Source organism: Podarcis muralis, chromosome 1 (genome assembly GCF_964188315.1).
Source record: "Podarcis muralis chromosome 1, rPodMur119.hap1.1, whole genome shotgun sequence".
In the NCBI taxonomy this organism is placed as follows: Eukaryota; Metazoa; Chordata; class Lepidosauria; order Squamata; family Lacertidae; genus Podarcis; species Podarcis muralis.
Window position 1 is genome coordinate 30717469 of NC_135655.1, and position 15554 is coordinate 30733022.

At 44.3% G+C, this 15554-nt stretch overlaps 1 protein-coding gene across 2 annotated transcripts in view; it reads right to left on the reverse strand.

The window, feature by feature from the left end:
- The window catches only part of IFT43 (intraflagellar transport 43), a 53639-nt gene extending 38726 nt beyond the window's left edge, over positions 1 to 14913 (reverse strand). The window contains exons 1-3 of one of the 2 annotated variants that reach the window (XM_028719190.2): positions 14807 to 14913; positions 13738 to 13824; positions 2563 to 2633 (exon numbers count right to left, since the gene is read on the reverse strand). In XM_028719190.2, the coding sequence (XP_028575023.2) occupies positions 2563 to 2633; positions 13738 to 13824; positions 14807 to 14848 (200 nt within the window). In that variant the 5' untranslated portion in view covers positions 14849 to 14913. Of the gene's footprint in view, positions 1 to 2562; positions 2634 to 13737; positions 13825 to 14476; positions 14757 to 14806 lie in introns of those variants that run through there. The other variant, XM_028719197.2, reaches the window with a different exon arrangement.
- Between the last annotated feature and the right edge of the window lie 641 nt (positions 14914 to 15554).

A 15554-nucleotide genomic window follows, 5' to 3' on the forward strand; every position in this document is an offset into this window, starting at 1 on the left:
CTACCACCGTAGTGTCATCAGCAAACTTGATGATTTTGTTGCTGGAATAGATGGCTGTACAGTCATACGTATAGAGAGCATAGAGCAGGGGACTCAACACACAACCCTGTGGTGAGCCGGTGTTAAGGCTAAGGGCTGTGGACATATGTGACCCTACTCTAACCCTCTGAGAACGTTCTGACAAAAAATCCAAAACCCAGAGACAGGTGGAGTTGGAGAGTCCAATCGCCTCTAGCTTGGACACCAGTCTATGGGGGAGGATAGTGTTAAAAGCAGAGCTAAAATCCACAAACAGCAGCCTCACATAACTCCCCGGCTGCTCCAGATGGGACAGAGCAGCATGGAGAGTGATGGTGATAGCGTCTTCTGTGGATCTATTTGCCCTGTATGCAAACTGGTAGTTGTCAAAAGTTGATGGAAGACAGGAAATAATGTGACGGCGCACCAGTTTCTCAAAACACTTCATGATGATTGGAGTCAGTGCAACTGGTCTGTAGTCATTCAAACTACTGATTGTGGATTTTTTAGGCAGAGGGACAATAGTTGACGACTTCAGGCAGGGTGGGACAATAGACTGGTGTAAGGACTTATTGAAGATCTTAGTAAAGACCCTCGCCAGCTGATCCGCACAGCCCTTCAACACCTTTCCAGTGATGCCATCAGGTCCAGCCGCCTTCCTCGGATTCGCCATCCTCAATACCTGTCTCACCTCATGCTCCTCTACCGTGAATGAGGGGCCCCTATGGGCTGGTGGCTGTAATACCGGCGTCTCAGGTGGCTCCTTCTCGAAGCGAGCAAAGAAGAGGTTAAGCTCCTCCGCCAGCAAAGGGTCACCATCGACAGCACCAAGGTTAGGTTTGTAGTTGGTAATATGCTGAATCCCCTGCCACATCTGTCTTGTGTTGTTGCTCCTTAAATTATCCTCAATCCTCAGCCTATAATCCAATTTTGCCCGTTGAATACCCCTCTTCAAGTTTGCTCTTGCCACACTGTAAAGCTGCACCTCGCCTGACCTGAAAGCCCTGTTCCTTTCCCGCAACAGGCACTGGACCTCTCTATTCATCCAGGGTTTCTGATTGGGGTAAAACCAATATGACAAAGACAACATAATATGTTTCATGTATAGAAACAAACAGAAATCAGGAATTTATGCTTAATATCGGTTGGGGTTTGTTTGTTTGTTTGTTTGTTTGTTTGTTTGTTTGTTTTAAACAAGATCAGAGAAGGGAACAAATACTAACTGTAACAGACTCCATAAAGGAGATCTCTAGAAACTACTGTGTTTTTAGAAAGATGTCGTGGTGAGTCTCTCACCGCCGTCCTCCCTTCATTCCATTGAAATTTCTTAACATGAGTACTCTTTGTCAGGCGCCTGATGATCTCTTCAGCAAGCACATGCTCTTTTCCCCTTGTGTCTTATAAATATAATGCATGAGCTAACATAACGGGCCATTTACTGTAAGTCTGTTTATCAAAAGGTAATGATGTCATGAAGCGCCTCTGTGTCCATCAGCTTTCAGAACAGAATTGGAGTGCCCTCTGCTGGTTGGAGATTGTCTTTGCCGCAGAAATAATATATATATTAGGGATTCAGCTAACTGTATTCTGAGAAGAGTGGGTGAACTACATAGAGGGCAACTAGACCACAATTTCTTGTTCGCTTTGCTGTTCATACATGCTTTGAATTGCTCCTCTTGTTCTGTGCAAGAATTTGCCCTAATCACTAGTTTCAGTCCTCCTCACCCACCCTTCTTGCACTCTCTGAGCGAATGGGGCTACAGGCAAAACATATTTACACACCTATGTAACCTTTTTTTGCTCTCAAGCTGAATTTCAGGATATTAATATTATATGTTTATTTATACCCTGCCTTTCACCCTGATGGGACTCAAGGCAGCTCATACTGTACATAGAAACAGGAATAGCTAAAAACGTAGAAAAAACCACAATTAAAAAACATATATATTGTTTAAAACATCCACATCATTACAATAAGTATAGCACAGCAGGGCACAAGATTAAACAAAACAAAACAAATACTGGTGTTAATCGTGGTGGGGGGAGCTTTGCACAATGTTTACCTGAGTTCCATGCACTTCACAGTTTCTTCAAAACTTAGTATGTGGAGGGTTGTTTTTTTAACAGAAAACTAACCAACTATTCATCTAGTAAGAAATAAAATGTCCTCATTAGCATACTCAAACTTAAGCATTAAGTTTGGGCACTTTTGGGGAAGGAAGGGTGATAAAATAAATAATAAAATTAACTGAAATTTGTTATTTTATTCCTTTTGGTATGCCAAAGCTGCTGAAGACGCTCATGAATTCAGCTTTGTTGCACTAACCAGAAGAAAAATGGGCTGGGGCAAGTATGAAGGGCATCTCCTCTGCAGTCACTGATGTCAGAGGAAATGGAATTTAACAGCCGAAGGAAATGCATCTAGCAGGGTGTAAAGACCTAAGGAGCAACAACCAGGAAGATAGCTGCTAATCTAGGAAACTGCCCCAGAGACCACAACAGCACACTTTGAATCACTGTTGAATTAAACAAAACTGCACTCACTTGGAACCGCTGACGCCAACTGAGCCATACCATACTCTTTGCAGTGCTTTTGCTGGTTTAGCTGGTGAATGCTTACAGTAGGCAGCAAGCAAGAGGAGGGAGAAACAGGAAAGAAAACCTAGGTTATTATTTTATTATATAGTAATAATTCACATCCTGCCCTTCTGTCCTACGAATGGAACCTCCAGGATGGCTTTACAATCATAACAAAATCAACAGTCAAATAAACTTAAGCTTAAATAATAATTTAAGCAAAGAATGCAAACATTTATACAATAAAGGCAAACATAACGGCTTAAATTTGTGGAAGTGGGATTTCCCTTGGGATTAGGCTTTGAAGAATGTGACAACCCTAGCCAAATCCACAGCAGACACATTTACACCAATGTTTACAAAACAAATTTCTCATTCCAAATTCTGATATGGCATATCACAGAAAACCTGTATATACAGTAAACTCTCTTGAGGACTTGCATAATATCCTAGTCTCTTCCTCACTGAGAAATTGTTCTACTTGCTCAAAAACCTTCAACACCTGTTTGGCAAGCCCACCTCATAACCTGAAAAGAGCTAGTGTAGGGTAGTGACTAAGGAACCAATCCATACCTGGTGTAAATCTCACCAGGTGACCTATGGCAAACCCCCCCCCTCTCTCTTCCATCTGAAATATGTACAAGATGAGAAAATGAAATGTACCACCAGAGATGGAGGATTCCAGTTTTGAAGGTTCTTCCACATTCCCCCACGATAAGAAAACTAGCACATGTTTTAGCCAGACTGTTCTCATTTTCTATTTGAATTTAAAAAAAAAAAATGTAGGGGAGCATTCAAAATTACATTGCCCTTGTGCAATCTAAACAGATACAGTACAACCCATTCTACCTGGCCTCAGCCCAACCAATTCCAGTTGCCACATCTCAAAAAGGATGCCATAACACTGGGGAAAGTATACAAAAGTGCAACCATTGATAATCCATTGAATCCTTTTTCCTATTAGGAAAGGTTTTAAAGCATAGTGGGAAAGTCTACTATGGGGGAAATCATGTGACAGAGTTTTATAAAGTTATGAATAACGTGGAGACAATGGTTAGATTCCCAGCCCCCTCCAAATCCTAGAATTTGGGATCACATAATAAAATTAGCTGGCAATAGTTCAGCCTGGCAAAAGGAAGTGGAATTTGTGGTACTTAAATATTCAAAACATATGATAATAGAATCAGAATTATACAGCTGGAAGGGACCATGAGGGTAATCTAGTCCAACCTTCTGCAATGAAAAAATCTTTTGCCCAATGTGGGACTCAAACTCTGAGATTAAGAGTCTCATACTTGGGGCTTTTTTCCAGCCGGAACTCATTGGAACTGAGTTCTGGACCTCTTTTGTGCGTTCTGGCACCTCTGTAGCATTGCGATGTCCTTCCCCTAAAAAACTTTGGTTCTGGCACATCTTTTTCTATATAAAAAAGCCCTGCTCATGTCCTATCAACTGAGCTATCCTAGAGGATGGACTGCTAGGTTCATGGCCTGCTGGTGTACTTCCCATCTGGCTAGCCATTCTTAGAATCAGGATGCTGACCAACATGGGCCATTGATCAGATCCAGTAGGACTCTTCTTATTTTCTTAACAATTGATCCCCCAGCTGTAGCGCACAGTGGTGCACTCCTGCAAGGATTACCACATGTTGTTAATATATGTTTGAACTGACTATCAGGAACTCTAAGAACATTTTCAGAGGTGTAAAGTCTTCAGGTCACTTCAGCTTTTTCATTGCTAAAGTGGGGGGGGGGGAGAACATTCTAGATCCCTCCAGAAAGTAGCAAGAGAAAAGAATAGATCCTGAGGGTCTCTCAAAAGCCATTGCGACCTTCACTCTGGTGGAAAGGCCCAGCATCTTCTACAGGTGAGGGGGGAAATTGTTTCGTGATGTAATGTTTGTGACTGTGGGAAATAGACAATACTTGCCATTGGGGTCCGTTGCCTGCTGGAAGAAGGGGGCACGACCCAACATAGCTCCCTAAGAGGAGCAGAAATAGTAACTCTCCAAAAATAAACAGGGAGAAGGAATGAGCCGAGAGCTGCAGTTTCAAATACCAGCTTTCTTCAGCAAAGGGGGCGCGGAAGGGCAGAGGGACAAACGGATAGCTAGGAACGCAGGAAACAGCTTCCTTATATGGGCTCATCCGCAAGTGACAGAGCTCAGTCGACTGGAATGACTGTGTCACAAAATGTGAAGCCTTCAGGGGCTGCAGTGAATGGAGTTTTCTGATCTTTAAATGATTCCTCCAGATTCTTAAGATGCCAAAACCAAGAGGCTGTAGTGCCAAAAAAGGAGCATTTCAAACTGGGATGTTTCAGGGAAACATACCACATATGGATGTACATGCACACATACACAAAAGAGCCGACACATAGTTTGTCATCCTACCAAAATATACCACCAAAATATACACAGAACCTTCTCATGGAATCACATTCATTTGTCTTATATGCAAGCACTGTGACCTATTTATTGTGGAAAAAAACCAAACCCTTTTACATGGAGGTTTCTAATAATATTCTTTGTCCGCTGCCCATAAGTAAATTGCACATATGTACGTCACAGTACAAGCCATCCTCAGGCAACACGGCTATCCTGCTGCTCCATCTCACTGAAAAGAGTACTAACAATCCTTTCTAAAATGGAAATCGTAAGCTCAGATGGCTATAAGTGCAACCCTTTCCAAAGCCCAACAGCTAAGGCAATCCTTCAGCGGCACACATACCTCACACAGCCCACCATGAAAACTGCCACCTCAAGTGTTCCTTGAGGTGTGGGGAACAACTCCCATCAGCTCCAGCAAACATGGCCAACAGCCAGGGATTAGGGAAGTTGTAGTTCAGCAACCTCCAGAGGACCAATGGTTCCCCACTACAGATGTCTCCCCACTTGTGTGCGATCAGAATGTGCACTCCTGCTGACATGTGTGCTGTTTTCAGTGCTGAAAAGGGGGGTGGAATGGGGTGGGGCAGAACAGGGGAATCCCCACTCACATGAGTCTGGGTGACATGCACAGCAGCTGGGGACGGAGCCCTGCGTAAGTGGGGATTCCCCTGTATATTATTCATATTGTGAGATGGCTTCAGTGACAAAAAGAAAAGGCAAAGGGATGCAATGCAGTCAAACAGCTCGGGCCATTAGTTTTAGGGTGCCCCCCAATTCCCATCAGAGGCCAGAAGGAAATGAGTTCCCATGAGTAGAAAGGTAGATGTAGAAGACATCAGCACAAAGGGGACAAGAGAAGTCAGGAGCATTCATGACAATGTGCAAGTGTCTTGTATACATGCATGCAGAAAGAAGAAAGGAGGGAATTTGTAACTATTATTATTATAATTAGTACTAATAATATTTCATTTCTATATGGCAAACTCATAAAATATATCTATGTAGTGTACAGAATTCAAACTAAAACCAATTTTAGACAGAATAGCCGTCTCCCCATGTTCACATAGCAATGAAGAAAGTTTAAAAAGCAGTTTGTCATATTTTAAGAAAGTGAATTCCACTAGGTAGCAGAAACCCCCTTGCATGGCCCTAAGGAGCTCTTTGGATCCAAGCTGTCAGGGAACTGCCATCGGAGCCAGGAGTGGAGGCAAGGCTCCCAAACGTTGCAGGAGAAGGGCTCAGCAGGGAGAGAGCGGACTCATCGGCCAGGGAAGGAAATCAGTGTGACACCAGGGAGAAAGGGGGGCAGAGGAGGGCTTCAGAGAGATGGCTCCAGGACTCTTCGCCAGAAACCAGCGGGGAGAGCACGGGTCCTCCGCTGCCCACACCCACCCTGCGCAGAAGACTTCCGCACAGGGAGGCTAGGCGGAGACTTGGCGTCAAAGAACTTTTATGCTGGAAGAAGTTCAGGAAACGCCCACTGACGGATTCTGCCAGTGACTGAGACAGCCGCGGAGTCAGGGCTGTCCAGCCAGGGAAAGGTTTAACCAGGCAACCTTGTCAAGAGTGGCAGCAACTTACGCACGAGCAACCCCAATTTCCATTACACAAGCCATTAAGGGGATCATTGAAAATGATTCTTTTGTCTTCCCACTAATTTTGTATGCTGGGTTTTAATACATTTTTAGGAATATTGAATTATACATTATGCACTCAAGTGCAAGCTTTCCAAGTGTAGTAAGAATATTCTGACGGGTTTAACTCGGGAGACAAAAGTTGCAGCCTGATGGAACACTTACTTTGGAAATAACTCCCATGGAATTCAGTGGGATTTACTTTTAAATAAACTTGACCAGGATCTGAAAACAATAATGGAGTGGTGAGAGAGGTGGAGAAATGAGGAGTGTACAGAACTTTGAAACTGTAAAATGGTATAAGGAGGGTTGAAGGCACCAGGCAGATCAATAAACAGCCCTTAGATATTTGTATAAGGTAATTTGGTGAGGAAGACAGGAGTGCCTGGCGTGCTCTGGTCCATGGGGTCACGAAGAGCCGGACACGACTAAACGACTAAACAACAATAATTTGGTGAGAGTAGTTTCAAGAGAGTGAAACAAGCAAAAAATAAGATCAAGCAGAGACCTGGGAGGATAAGTCACAAAGAGTTATAAATTATATGCTTGAAAAACGGGTAAAGGAAAGAGAGACACAGAGCAATAAGTGGAAGGAGAAGTGGGATCAAAGGTAGCTTTTTCTAGGAATGGCAGAGATTTGAGCTCTTGAAATAAAGGGGAAGAAGCCAAATGAACTAGAGATGTCAAGAGACACACAAAAAGTCAGGAGAGGCAAGGTCAATATATGGAAGAGATTGCAAGACTGGGATATAATAACTTAAAAATAGTAGAAAAGCCTGTTGGATTAGGCCAATGGCCTATCTAGTCCAATATCCTGTTCTCTCTGTGGCCAACCAAATGCCTGTAAGTAGAACCCAAGTACTAAAGCACTCTCTCCTACTGCCTCTAACTGTGGAGGCAGATCATAGCCTCCAGCATGGCTAGCAGCCATTAACAGATTTATCCTCCATGAATTTCGCTACCCCTCTTTGAAAGCTATTCAAGATGGTAACTATCCCTGCTTCCTGAGGGAGCAAGTTCCATAGTTTAACTACACACTGTGTGCAGAATTACTTCATTATCTTTCAGGAATCTTCCAACATTCAGCCCTGAGTTCTAGTATTATGACAGAGAGAGAAAAAAAACTTTTCTCTACCCACTTTCTCCATGCCACAGATAATTTTATAAATGCCTATCATACCAATTCTTACTTACTTTTCTCAAAATTACCAAACATTGCAAATTTTCCTCATAGGGGAGCTGCTCCTACCACTTTATCATTTGATTGCCCTCTTCCAAATGTTTTCCAGCTCTACCATATTCTTTTTGAGGTGAGAACTGTACATAGTATTCCAGATGCACTTACAGCATATATTTGTATAGCAGCATTATGATGTCAGCAGTTTTATTTTCAATTCTTTTGCCAACTTACATCAAGCCATCCACTATGACAGCAAGATATTGTTCCTGGTCAATAACTGCTAGTTCAGACCCCATGAACAAATATATGAGATTAATATTTTTGCCCCAACAAGCATCATTTTACACTTGTTCACACCCATTCACTCAGTTTGAAGAGGTCCAGCATCTTTTATATAACACTGAACAATTTTGTATCATCCACAAATTCTCTCACTGAAACTGAACGGGGTCAATTATTATATCCTCCAATCATGTCAATTTTTTTCCAGTGGAATCCATTACTGTATAGGAATCTGAATATACCTCTTTTGCTGATCACTCTGTGTGATGGAGGCCTTTTCAACCATGTTTGTACATGAAACACATTTGTTCACTGAAAACACATCTGGAGTCTCTTGCAACTTGAAACACCTCAGTGGAGTTCAGATTTAAAATCCTTTGAATATCCTTCTTATAGGCTAATTTGACTACACAACTCCTGACAGCAAGCTGCAATTTTCTCTTTCCCACACATCATGCTGCCAGGATCCAATGATTCCAGGCCTCTCCCTCAGGGGGCATATGTAGACCCATATAGCCACAGTGTCCTAGGAGGCAAGAGATGTGTGGTGTAACAGTGTTCAGCCAATGGTTCCCTCCTTCTTCCTTCAGTGGGCTCAAGTTGGAAACTATTCAAAGAATGAAATAAATGTGTGGAAATAGAATTTTAATATAAGTCTTTCCCATGGCTTTGTGCTCAACACTCAGCAATCTTCAATGCAAACTAACAGCGAAAACTAAAATGAAAAGGGCTGGGAAATAAAAGATGCTTAAGAGAGTTATTTTGGTGAGGATGATGAAAAATGTTATTGAGGATAAGGAGATAACCCCAACAGGCTGAAAATAACTAGGCAGCTATTCAGGGTGCCAGGGGCTGACGAGAAGGCCTTGGGGAGCTCCAGGCTGAATGAGGCCAGAGCTCATTCGAAATAAGCTGGCCTAATTAGGGAACATGAGTTCAACTACATTTTTCAGATTCCTGTTGGAGAATTTGGCCATATTCCTAGGGAACAGCTGGAAGCCCAACACATTTGCAGGCCATTGGGTAGTTTCAGGAGGAGAAACACTGATCCATTACACAAACCTGAGTGGAACAGGAAATGCTCACCTATCCTGATCCTCTTCTGATGGAAGGTACATCTCTCCCACCAGCCAAAGATCAACTATGAATAGGACACAGTAGTATATTTCAGTCCAAGAACCAGCGAGTAGATATGGAAGGATATTTAGCATCGAAGTCATTCCCAAGGAGCTAAGCACATTGCATGTGTGAACTACAATAGTCTGGATGGAGAACAGCAATGTCATATCATAGCAAGTGTAGATTGCCATATATGTATGATGTGACTCTACGTGTGGGTCTTATGTACCACAATTGCATAACACGCTGCTCCTCAATTGTGGCTCGTTGTCCACAATCATAGTGTGTAGCAAGTTTGCACCAAATGCCTCGCAAGAATGCCTCGCAAGACGAAAAACCCGCTAAACGAAAGGGTTTTTTGTTTTTTGAGGTGCTTCGCAAGGCGAATTTCCCTATGGGCTTGCTTCGCAAGACGAAACGTCTTGCGAGTTCTTGCGGGTTTGTTTCCTTTTTCTTAAAGCCGCTAAGCCGCTAATAGCCGTGCTTCGCAAGACGAAAAAACCGCAAGACGAAGAGACTTGCGGAACGGATTAATTTCGTCTTGCGAGGCACCACTGTACTGCAGAGGGTGGACAGTTCCCATGAGGGCAAGTCTGAGATACAAATAATAACATTGCATCACTCTATGATACATCGCAAAAAGCAAAACTTTGGCATAATAGCACCGTAGGACTGTTTCACACATGACTTTCTTAGGTATACCTTAAGATTCTAAAGTCTGCCTCTAAAATGTAACATATAACATATGTAAAAGGTAAAAAAGGCAAAGGACCCCTGGATGGTTAAGTCCAGTCAACGGCGACTATAGGCTGCGGCGCTCATCTCGCTTTCATGCCAAGGAGCTGGTGTTTGTCCACAGACAACTTTCCAGGTCATGTGGCCAGCATGACTAAACCGCTTCTGGCACAACAAAACACTGTGATGGAAGCCAGAGCACACAGAAACGCCGTTTACCTTCCCACTGCAGCGATACCTATTTATCTTCTTGCACTGGTATGCTTTCAAAGTGCTAGGTTAGCAGAAGCTGGGACACAGCAACAGGAGCTCACCCCCATTGCACAGATTTGAATTGCCAACCTTCTGATTGGCAAGCCCAAGAGGCTCAGTGGTTTAGACCACAGCGCTACCCGCGTTCCTATAACATGTGTGAAATTATGTACAACATAATATTTTTTGACTGATTCTGCCATTGATCTGGTTTGAATCATAACGGATTGTGGCTTCATTCTAATGAGAGCAAGCCTCAGTGAACTTTGGGCTCATGCGCTCATGACTGCCCTCCTCCGGTACGGTTGTAAGGAGATCAGAAGCTTTCACTTCTATTTTTTATTAACCAACCTTTGTTTCATCCAAAGTTGACAAACTCTTAACTTAACTGATAACTTAGTTAACTAAACTGTTAACTAAACAAGATAATAATAATAACATGTCTACAGTTCTATGATTCCACAACATCCCTAGAGCTAAGAATAAAATGCCATGCTTAGTTTTTTCTTGTCAGGTGCTCCTTCATGTTCAGATCTGGCCTCAGTATAATAATGTAGCACTTTGGAATGAAGATCATAGAATCATAGAGTTGGAAGAGACCACAAGGGCCATCGAGTCCAACCCCCTGCCAAGCAGGAAGCACCATCAGAGCACTCCTGACATATGGTTGTCAAGCCTTTGCTTAAAGACCTCCAAAGAAGGAGACTCCACCACACTCCTTGGCAGCAAATTCCACTGTCGAACAGCTCTTACTGTCAGGAAGTTCTTCCTAATGTTTAGGTGGTATCTTCTTTCTTGTAGTTTGGGTCCATTGCTCCGTGTCCGCTTCTCTGGAGCAGCAGAAAACAACCTTTCTCCCCCCTTTATATGACATCCTTTTATATATTTGAACATGGCTATCATATCACCCCTTAACCTCCTCTTCTCCAGGCTAAACATGCCCAGCTCCCTTAGCCGTTCCTCATAAGGCATCGTTTCCAGGCCTTTGACCATTTTGGTTGCCCTCCTCTGGACACGTTCCAATTTGTCAGTGTCCTTCTTGAACTGTGGTGCCCAGAACTGGACACAGTACTCCAGGTGAGGTCTGACCAGAGCAGAATACAGAGCAGAATACAGTATTACTTCCCTTGATCGTTTGTTTATGAAGCTGTCTGGTTTCAAAACACCACAGATAGGCTAAACCAGGGGTAGGCAACCTAAGGCCCGTGGGCCGGATGCAGCCCACTAGCCTTCTCAATCCAGTCCACGGACGGTCCAGGAATCAGCATGTTTTTACATGAATAGAATGTGTGCTTTTATTTAAAATGCATCTCTGGGTTATTTGTGGGACATAGGAATTCATTCCTCCCCCCCCCCCAAAAAAAAATAGTCTGGCCCACCACATGGTCTGAGGGATGGTGGACCAGCTCACGGCTGAAAACGGTTGCTGAACCCTGGGCTAAACCATAGGTCAGCTTTCAGATGTAACACTAAACTGCAGTTAATCAAAACCAGAACCAAAACCTTCTGACCTCTTCCTTGAAGTCATGCCAGAGAAAGAGTGGGAGGTAAGACAGCCCAGGGATTGTTGTGGTTCATTCCTGTCACAATAAACCATGGTTTACTGTCTGGAAGTAAGTAAGCAATCGTCTCAAATGGGCTTGGCAGACCAAGGTATCACCTTACAGTCCTTTTGGCTGCCACTGGCTTAGCTGCTCTGATATAACAGTGCACCTGTGCAGCTTTTGGGTTGGCTGCTGAGGGAATTTGGGAAAGCTTATAATTTTAATGCTATACCGATGAGCAACTTTTGATAGCTTAAACCACATAAATATTGCTTAGACGACATGGGTTTTCAAATGACACCTTTTGAATGAAAATAGTTTCAATGCTTTCATAATTTTCCAATACAAACAAAGAACAACTGGTGCTTATAAGATAATACTCAAAAAGCATCCATACAAATCAGCCTGATCTATGCTGGTAAGGTAAAGCATTTGCTGTAAGGTCAATTTTCAAGTCTTGGGGAACTGTTAGATAGATTGGAAATGAAGTACAGAGCAAGCAACTGGAGTAATGAAACAGGATTGTTTCAAGATGTATAGGTTGATTCAGATTAAGTCTTATTAATTCACATAGGTGCACTGATTTGCATGGATTCCTTATTTAGATGCAATGAAAAATATTTTAAACTTAAATTTATTTGTGTTCACAGCCTGAAAACCTCTCCAGATCTCCTAGCTCCTAACTGGTGATTCCCTCATTGCGAGAAGTGAGGCTACAGGAAACCAGACAGAGGGCCTTCTCGGTAGTGGTGCCTGCCCTATGGAATGCCCTCCCATCAGATGTCAAGGAAATAAGCAGCTATTCTATTTTTAATAGACATCTGAAGGCAGCCCTGTTTAGGGAAGTTTTTAATATTTAATGCTGTATTGTTTTTAACACTCAATTGGGAGCCACCCAGAGTGGCTGCAGAAATTCAGCCAGATGGACAGGGTATAAATAATAATAAATTAGTAGTAGTAGTAGTAGTAGTAGTAGTAGTAGTAGTAGTATTACTCATATTCACATTTTTCCAGCCCATCAACTAGATTTTGTCCCTCAAAACCAGATATGATCCTATGATCCCTTGCTTAGCTTAACTGCCCAACTTCATAAGGCAACCAATGCTTCAGATATAGGCACTAGAAAACAGACCAAGTTCTGCAGTAGGCTGAGGGCCAGAATGTCACCAACTACAAAGTCTAATCTGCAGCAGAGGTATGGCTATTCACTATGAGTCAGTTACCCAGCAATGTTGTTAGCTGGTTTTCTCATAAAGGGCTCCTCATGGAGTGTTTGGCTGTCAAACAGACAGACAGTCAGAAGCCAGATTTTGATTTTTCTTCTACTTTCCAAGGAGGTCCTGGCACATCCCAAAGTTTTCAGCTCCTCTGATTCTCAGATAGGGTGCCATAATTCCGTATTTAGCCAGGAAGACACAGTAAAACTATGGAAAAGAAATTTCTCTTGGAGCAATTGAAAAGGCTAATCCTTACTTTTTCAGTGCAAGAGAACTCCTTAAATTAGGGGTGGATAACTTGTGGCTCTCCAGATGTTGTGGGACTCCAATTCCCATTAGCCCCAGCCAGCATGGCCAGTGTTAAAGGATGATGGGCACTTAATTTCAACATCTGGAGGGTGGCAAGTTCCCCATCCCTGCCCTAATGAAAACTTTGGCTGAATGGATGTTACCTACAAAAGTCCCGTTCCCTCCGTCCCAAGTCACTGTCCTAATCATCTAAAATGGAAGCAGAAGAGGAGAAATAATCATTGCTGTTCTGTACGCTTCCTATAGACATCTCGTTGGCCACTGAGGAAAACAGGAGACTGGGCTAGATTGGGTTTTGTTCTGATCTCTTCTAATGGACTCTTCTTGTGTTCTTACTCTTATGCAAGTTTGACTTACGGTTAAGATCCTGGTTATAATAACCTGACACCTAGTCTTCTACCCTAGATGAAGTCATTCAGCTTGTTTGATGTGAAACTAAGCCCAGGTTACAATTGGTGTTGACCCATCCAGTTGAACCTACCTGCAAAGCTGGAGAGGTGGTCAGGCTAAGATGGTTTTCCTCTGGGGCATAATCCTGGTGAGCCCGTCGGCCCATCTTTGCTACTACCTATGTGGAGGACAAAGAATGATTCAAAAGGGGAACTTCAGTCACAACATGTGTGGTCAAGAGGCAGATGTACAGCCAGGATGATCAAGCTAGGGCTAGCAGGTTACACAGCCAGTCACTAGGGAAGTTCATATATGGCAGGCATAGGCAAACTCAGCCCTCCAGATGTTTTGGGACTACAATTCCCATCATTCCTGACCACGGTTCCTTTTAGCTAGGGATCAAGGGAGTTGTAGTCCCAAAACATCTGGAGGGCCTAGTTTGCCTATGCCGGATATATGGCGGCTCCTAAAAGAAAGCCAATAGGGATACGGGGGGCGCTGTGGTCGAAACCACAGAGCCTAGGGCTTGCCGGTCAGAATGTCGGCGGTTCGAATCCCCACGACGGGGTGAGCTCCTGTTCCTCGGTCCCTGCTCCTGCCAACCTAGCAGTTCGAAAGCACGTCAAAGTGCAAGTAGATAAATAGGTACCACTCCAGTGGGAAGGTAAACAGCATTTCTGTGTGCTGCTCTGGTTCACCAGAAGCGGCTTAGTCATGCTGGCCACATGACCCGGAAGCTGTACGCCGGCTCCCTCGGCCAATAAAGCGAGATGAGCGCCGCAACCCCAGAGTCCTCTGCGACTGGACCTAACGGTCAGGGGTCCCTTTACCTTTACAAGAAAGCCAATAGGAATGAAGGAGGTATTTGTTGGATTCCAGCTCCCACCAACCGCCAGCGACTCTGGGGGTTGCAGCCCATCAACAGCTGGAGAGCCCACGGCGGATACCTCCCCTCCCCCCGCTATAAAACAGGGAAGGGGCCACCAGGAGGGCTATTGCCTCGGGCAACCAAAGCCCTCGGCCGGCGGTCCTCCCCTCCGGGAGATCGGGGGACAGGGCAAAAGGCAGCGCGTGGAGTGCCGGGCGTTAGGACAGCGAGTAGGCCTCTCCGTCGCCATGGCAACTCGGGCCGCGCGCCCTCCCGCTCTACTTCTTCTTACCCCCTTGCAGACTTCCTCGTCCAGCTCCAGGTCGTCGTCCATCTTTCAGACCGAGCCGCTCACTTCCGGGAGAAAGTCCCGCCCCCTCCCCGCGCGGCCTTAGCAACCGCTGATTTCCCTTAAAGCGACCGCATCCTTTTTTTGTAGTCGGTCCACAGTCCCCGTGCTGCTCAACCTTCTAGGGTCCCTGGACGTTGTTGGACCACAACTCCCGTCATCCCTGGGCTTTGGCTAAACTGGCTAAATATGATGGGAGTTGTAGTCCAACAGTACGCGGGGAGTGAGGGGGGTCCTTTACTTCCATCTCCCCGGCAGCAACTTTCCCCAGCCTCCTGGCGCCGCAATATTTTGCCCGCTTGTTAACGTCGGAAGCGTCTGGCAAGCCCGGACGCATGAAAGTCCCTGCGTGCAATTGATCGCTCTCCGGTTAACAATCCTCAAGAATGGTTCAGGGCTTTGCCCTGAGATCTGCTGCGAATATGACGAAGACAGGGGAGCCTGTAAGCCAGTGCCGAGTGCCTCTCCCTAGAAACTGAGAAACTAGACACACACGTACACGTGTGTTATGTATTCTGCCAACATGGTTATGGACACAAGAAAAAGGGGCGTTCGTGGTGGATGGACATTGCTTTACTTTGTTCTTAAAGGATTCCGTAATGCTTGTCACATCATCCCTGTCAGGCGGGGCTGGGGCATAAAAAAGACTGAATAATAACAAACCCGAGCACTTGTGGTATAAAAAACTACA